The sequence below is a fragment of the Atta cephalotes genome (genome assembly GCF_000143395.1).
Source record: "Atta cephalotes unplaced genomic scaffold scaffold00013, whole genome shotgun sequence".
In the NCBI taxonomy this organism is placed as follows: domain Eukaryota; kingdom Metazoa; phylum Arthropoda; class Insecta; order Hymenoptera; family Formicidae; genus Atta; species Atta cephalotes.
Genome location: NW_012130077.1, coordinates 1,954,621 through 1,961,969, shown reverse-complemented (window position 1 = coordinate 1,961,969; position 7,349 = coordinate 1,954,621). Strand labels below are relative to the sequence as shown.

General features: G+C 28.4%; 1 protein-coding gene across 1 annotated transcript; it reads left to right on the top strand.

Annotated features, from left to right (window-relative positions):
- Nucleotides 1–2,880: 2,880 nt before the first annotated feature.
- LOC105617467 (histone acetyltransferase Tip60) lies at nucleotides 2,881–5,035 on the top strand. Its single transcript, XM_012199023.1, has 5 exons — nucleotides 2,881–2,925; nucleotides 3,028–3,085; nucleotides 3,614–3,682; nucleotides 3,757–4,837; nucleotides 4,927–5,035. The coding sequence occupies exons 1-5, from the start codon at nucleotides 2,881–2,883 to the stop codon at nucleotides 5,033–5,035; spliced, it is 1,362 nt and encodes a 453-aa protein (XP_012054413.1).
- Nucleotides 5,036–7,349: the final 2,314 nt, after the last annotated feature.

The window sequence follows — 7,349 nt, the reverse complement described above, 5'->3', positions numbered from 1 at the left end:
GAGAGAGAGAGAGAAGAGTTCAGATAATTCAGAAAAATATATTAATAAGATAATGTGAAAAATTAATTTTTAATTTAGTTAAAAAGGAATTAAATTTATTTTGTATTATATAGATGAGTTTAATTTATTTAATTTGTTTAATTTTATTTAATTTATTTAATATATTTGTAATATATTTTCCAACATGTGCAAATAAAGAACAAATAATGTCAACAATATGTATTTTTTTAAAAACTATTTGTTTCCATCCAAATTTAAAAAAAGATACAATAGTTATGCAATGTCTACATATATTATAATAAATAATGTGAATTAATGTAAACCAATGTAAAATCCACCTAACACATACATTTGTTACACATGAAATAACATTCATTCCAAACAGATTTTGTTATTTTTCCAGCCACTAAAGTAGTTCGTTCACATAATGTATCATGGAGCAATAATTAGCAATGTTAACGTATAAACGATGACATATTGCGCGATGTATATCATATTATGTTTGCATATTTCGGAAATAAATTTGAAATTCCACACAACAATGAGAAATCTCAACGCGCGATCTGAATCACGTGATTTAATTTTCGGTATTCCAGCCCGATGTTTGCTACGTCAAGTTTACCCTCTCCATATTTAATTACATAGCGTATGCTGTCTCATTCATCGCTGCTATTCTCTACGTGTAACCATATTATATATTTAATTATTTATGATTCCATATATTGATTTGTTACAAACCTATTTACATTGTGGTATTTCTTAAAATTAGATATGTAAACCTTATATACAATTATTTATATCGATAATTCTTAATAAAATTAACTCAAATAATAATAATAGCAAACTATAAATGTAATAACATATTTTATTACTTCAAAAAATTCAGTGATAAGATTACTAAAATAATAATTGTTTATTTAGTCAGCAACATTAAGTTATACATTTATTATGCTCCCATTTAGAATTCCATATTTAGAATTAGTATATTTAGTGTATATATCATCATATTATATATATCATGACGTTATATTTTCTAACATGTGCAAATAAATGAATAAATCATAATATCGACAATGTATAATCTTGTAAAAATTAATTGTTTTTTATCCAAATTTAAAAAAGAAACGTCTTGTCTTCTCTATCTCGTACATCTACACTTTCTTTATTCAGGTATTATTAAATACAAACAATATAAACTAATATAGGAAAATCGTATAAGAATTGATTCATTAATCATTATACTATAAACAAAATTATTACAATTTAATTATACATATGTGTTACCTAGATGTAATTACATAATAATAATTAATAAACGACAATTTACATTAATAGACAAAGCAATCTCTTTAAATATACAATACTTAAATATATTTTACTACACGTGTATAAAACTATTAAATTAATATATAAAAACTATTTATTATATTTTTTTATTATATTTATTATATTTATTATATTTTAATTAATAGAATTATGTTTAATGTATCAAAGAAAAATTAAGAACAACGAATTATATTAGAGATCTCTAATTCTGCTGAGTTTACCATCGATTAAATTAGTCGAAGATTGGTCAAAATTATCCTTCATATTATTTTTAAGTATTTCTTGCTTTTATATTTCTTTAAACGTATATTGCTAAATATGTTTGTATATAAATATATAAGTACCTGCAATGTTAAGCTTCGAGTCTATGGACTTGCTAAGCCCAATGACTATGCGGATCATAATTTATAGTCGCATCTTATATATTTAGAACCTTAAGTACAGTTTTAAGATATTCATCAGAATCAATCAGAGATTTATTATTATAGTATTATTATTATAGTATTAGCATCTTAAGATATTTAAGATGATCTTAAAATAAGAATCGATTATAAATATCGGCTATAATCATCCCTACGGATTCACAAATTTCTGATTGTTACGTCAAGTGCCATCTAGACTTATAGTCATCATTCAGAACTTTATAGAGAACAATGTTATGTCGATATATACTTCTTTTGTATTACTTTAATATAATAATAAGTAGTCATAGTCCCTTATTATTATTATATGACTTACATACTCATTTCACTAATATATAATATTAATTTTAATTTTAAACAGTTCAACCTAATTTTCATTTTTTTCTAGTTTTAAGAATTGGAAAAAGATGAAGAGTAAATTAAAACGAGTTAAAGTTAATTTTATATTAGTGGAATCTCTGGTGATAATAATGTCCATTGCTGCACCAATGCGAATTCATTTTAAAAATTAGAAAAAGATAGACAGTAAATTAAACCGAGATGATCTTTTTATGACTGTCACTTTCGCAAAGCAAAAGGTTGACTAAAAGATATCTTTTTGTATTACTGAAAAGACGACATGAAAAAGATATTTTTCCGTTAGTTTGATACTTTTTATTCCTCATTCACAAGCAGTACGTTATCAGCAATCGTTATCAGATGAATGTGATGGAGTTTCTCATATTTGAAAATCAGAACAGAACAAAATAAAAGAGGCAGCATTATGAGAAATTTTACTCATGTTTTAATATTCAGATAGAGTTGGGCTTTTTGACTTCGAATAATCGAGACAAGTAATAATTATTTCCCTGAAGAGGAATATCATAAAATAAAAATATGTAAGTAACATTTTAATTTATTAATTGTCCTATCAAACAATTTGTAAAAAGCAGTTTGATACTTGCTGCATATGTGAAATGTTGAAGGTACAAAACCAGGCGTCGATAATATTGGTATTTCTTTCTATATTTTCCGACTGAGACATTTGAGTTCACTCAGTAGTTCGAGTCCAAGCGGCGCTCGCGTCAGTGCTGTGAAAGCTTCAAAACAAAATCGTGTTTGGTGACGGGATTTAATCAAATTTTGGACTGAAATGATCGAGGAACACGACGAACGCGAAACAATATGCGATTCAGTGGTAAGTGTTGCGTACGCTGTACGTTGGAACGTCGACAGATCTCCCGGGGACGTGCACGACGTCCAAATATACTACGCACTGACGATCTAACCTCATTTTCAGAATTCTCTGGTGGAAGGCTGCCGTTTGCCGGTCAGGATGCATGGTACGGATGATTGGCGTAAGTAGATTGTATTTGCGTATTGTTTTCTTCATGTCAGAGAATATGTCATTACCGAAAGACTCGATTTTTCTCTCTAGAAGACTGAATTACAATCCATCACAGTAATCATGGTTGTCATGTGGCGAGATTGATTTTGAACTATATTGTTGTGAGACATACAAAATAGATATCATTTCATTGCAAAGTATTTATAGATCCCTTATGATGAAGATATTCTGGTTATAATTATATATGTTTTTTGATCCTTGTTGAATTATGAGTTGATTTTTTGATATAAGTGTCTTATGAGATTAACTGCTTATATGTAATGTTTAAAAGATTCTGAAATCTTCGAACATAACATTTTTAGTTCAAAAATATATATTATAACACAATTTTGTTCGCAATTTTGTTGTGATTAATAACTTTGTATATATGCAAATATACTGTTTTTAAATATATAATAAATATATAGATAAATAATATAGATAATTTATTAAAAGTCATAGCAGTAATTTAAACAAAATCTTCTTGTCCTATCTGTAGCACTTGCTGAAATCATCAGCGTTAAGGAAGTACAAGGCGTCAAGTGCTATTACGTTCACTATGTGGACTGTAAGTAAATCGTTTAGATATGAAAATCATAAGTGTGACATAAAAGTGTCGTTATCAAAACTACGCTATTTCAGTCAACAAACGATTAGATGAATGGGTTATGGAAGATTCCCTGGACACTAGAAAGGTCCAATATCCTCGTCGTGAAGGAACGACGCCAGGGACTGGTGCGGCAACTCCAAAAAAGCAGGCCGTTAGTAGACCACCTAGTCCCAGTAGCGTTAGCAGTGAACCAGTCAACGGTAATGCCGTGTTACAAGCAGCACTGCAAAAGAAAATGTCTAGAAAAAGAAAAGCAACATTTCTAGAAAATGAGGATTCTCAAGATGCCCCGCCGCAAACGCCGGGGCCTAGACCAACTGGTTCCTTAGTGGCACATCATCACGACGATGTAGTCACAAGAATGAAAAACGTAGAACTAATTGAACTAGGCCGTCATAGAATAAAGCCTTGGTATTTTAGCCCATATCCACAAGAAATGGTAAATTTAACTTGTATATATATTTGTGAGTTTTGCCTAAAATATAGAAAAAGTCGAAAGTGCTTAGAAAGGCATTTAGTCAAGTGCAATTTACGTCATCCACCTGGGAACGAAATATATAGGAAGGGATCGATATCATTTTTCGAAATTGACGGCCGCAAGAACAAGAATTATGCACAAAATCTTTGTCTACTGGCAAAACTATTCTTAGATCACAAGACTCTTTATTATGATACAGATCCTTTTTTGTTCTATGTAATGACGGATTTTGATAGTAGAGGGTTTCACATAGTTGGCTATTTTTCGAAAGAAAAAGAATCGACAGAGGATCATAATGTAGCATGCATTCTTACACTGCCACCATATCAAAGAAGAGGTTACGGTAAACTCCTGATAGAATTTTCATACGAATTGTCAAAATTCGAAGGAAAGACTGGTTCTCCCGAAAAGCCGTTGTCCGATTTGGGTTTACTTTCGTATCGAAGTTACTGGGCTCACACAATACTCGATATCTTGTTGAACGTAAAACCCGTAGTAGAAAATGAAAAAGCACAAATAACGATAAGCGAGATCTCCGAGTTAACATCGATCAAGAAAGAAGATGTAATATCGACTTTGCAAAATCTGAATCTCATTAACTATTACAAGGGACAATATATTGTAACATTAAATAGGTAATTTACAAGCAAAATGAAAGGAGATTAACTATGGTTTATCTGAATTCTGTGAGTCCTTCATACTGATGCATAATCTTTATTCGCAGGGAAATTATCGAACAACACTCAACTGCGATGGAAAAAAGACAGATCAGAATAGATCCTAAGTGTCTGCATTGGACACCAAAAGACTGGAGTGTTAGAGCTAAATGGTGAACTTAAGTCGAGTTGACAATAAAATGGTACTGATTTGTCTTGAAATTATTTTTCAGGCATTCTAAAAGCGAGTGTAGTTAAAACAGGTGTACAAAAATTGTACATATATATGTTAATTTGTGACCTTGATGGTCTAGCGTTTTAATAAGACTGTATCTGGCGTTATGTACGCTTATTGCAATGCTTTAGGAACTTATCGACACACGCAGATCTCAGTTATAGAGGGCTAAGATCATACTGTGCTCGCGAATTTTACCTGACAGAATATTTGCTGTAACAAACATATATCTTAAAAATGCAATGTTTTAATATAATGATATTAGAATTTTTTTAAAGATTCACAAAGAATTGTCGTTGTACAGTGGAGAATTTGTACAGATAATCTACCGCTCTTGTAGAATTGTAAATAAATGTGATTTTATAACATACTTATAATTCTTTCTGGACTCAAGTACATTTAAATTTTCTAGAGAACTATTTGTATAAATCCAATCAACAAGTCGGAATTTGTTATTCAATTTTTTAGTCTACAGAGATTAATGAAAAATGCATTTACCTTTATCATGCGTATGTAAATATGTATATATACATATGATAAAGATGTATGATACACTTTTTCACTTTGTAATTTACTGTATATTTTTTGACGTAGTAAAGATTGCTTAGATAGTTATGAATATTAAATTATATAAATAATGCATTAGTATATTTATAAATGTTTATACAAGATATAAAATTAAACAACATATAAAACAACTTTATTTTAAAAACTATTTCTATACTAAAATTGTTAAAAAGTGAACCTTTTCGAGCGGAGACAAACTAAATTGATACTATGAATAAATATTAATATTATACAAAAATTATTTCGGCATTGTGAAAATTGAATCTATACTTCTAATTAAGGTTATTAAATTTGGTATTTATTTTTCTGTCCGATATTTGTTTTTCATTAATGACTATTACAAACCAAAAATTAAATTTTTATATACTTACAAGTAGTATAGTATATAGTTTCCTAGTTACGATTATGGTGCAAGGCTATCTAACTTTCAGTGTCGATTCCAATTCTTTTAATCCTTCATGATCCATCTAAAAAGATGTAAAACTTTGTATTTCTAAGGTTTTTTTTTAACTGCACTTAAACTGCTACTTTATCCGAAGTTTAAAATACTCTTTTTACATTCGCATATTGTCCTTGGACATCAGCCTTTGCAATTTTTTAAAATATGTTAAAATTAAAAATTTTAAAAAGCTACTGCATTTCCATATTCTACAATGTTTAAAATATGTTCAGTAATTTTTGTGATTTTAAAGAACAAAAGCTGTAAATACGGCGATCAATTAAAATGTTAGAGTCATTTTGCCCTTTGTGACCAACATAAAATTTTCAGCAGATGTGATCACGAAGGATTAGTAATAACGTTACAGATATGTAATTATCCGAACCGAGAAGGATCGAAATCTGAACGGGCCCAGTAATCGTTATGGTAAATTTACGTTTATGTGATCACTCTTAAATTTTTATGATCATAAATTCTTTTTAAACGATTAATGCATCTTTGTCAGTTTTGATTAAACAAGCATAAAAATTTAGAGTAAATTTTGTGTCGATATAATCTGTTATTTTAGATTAATAAAATTAAAAATTAAAATTAAAATTAATTAATTTAATTGATTCTTTAATACTTAAACTGAAAGTTATAAGATAAGATTAAAATAAATTTTTATTTTCCTTATTGATCTGTTGTAAATTTTTAGAGCGATTCTTTTACATTTTCCCTATGTCCGCGATTAAACAGATTTATTAAAAAATTTAATATGATTTTTAAAGAATAAAAAATTATTAAATCTCCCAATCTCGCTTTTATATTCTTGATTACATAAATCATCATAATATATAAAATTCTTTAAAAAATTCTTTTTTGTATTATTCACGCAAAGTGCAATAATGTATACGATATGAAATTAAGGGAAGAAAAGAATCCTAATTTTATAAGTACTTGCTTCCATTATGCACTTAATGAGGTTTACACAAATGCACGTATGTATATGTACATAAAGAGAGAGAAAAGAATCTAGCACAATACATTTTTATTGCCTATATTACATAATAGATCAGTCACGTTGTCATTTTTAAAAAATAGTTTGCTCGTACGAATATAAATTACAATTTCACTTTCACAGATTCGCGACAGACTTTGTTTCGGTGAGCGAGAAGATAAAAGAAAACAATCTTTAGACACGATTTTAAATACAATATTTTATATATATATATATATATATATATATATATATATATAATATAATAATA

Bases quoted from the DNA above. Each gene is read 5' to 3' on its own strand.
- LOC105617467 (XM_012199023.1), top strand. From the start codon at position 2,881: ATGATCGAGGAACACGACGAACGCGAAACAATATGCGATTCAGTG. The intron at 3,683-3,756 runs GTAAGTAAATCG...ACGCTATTTCAG, and splicing joins TTACGTTCACTATGTGGACT to TCAACAAACGATTAGATGAA. The intron at 4,838-4,926 runs GTAATTTACAAG...CTTTATTCGCAG, and splicing joins TATATTGTAACATTAAATAG to GGAAATTATCGAACAACACT.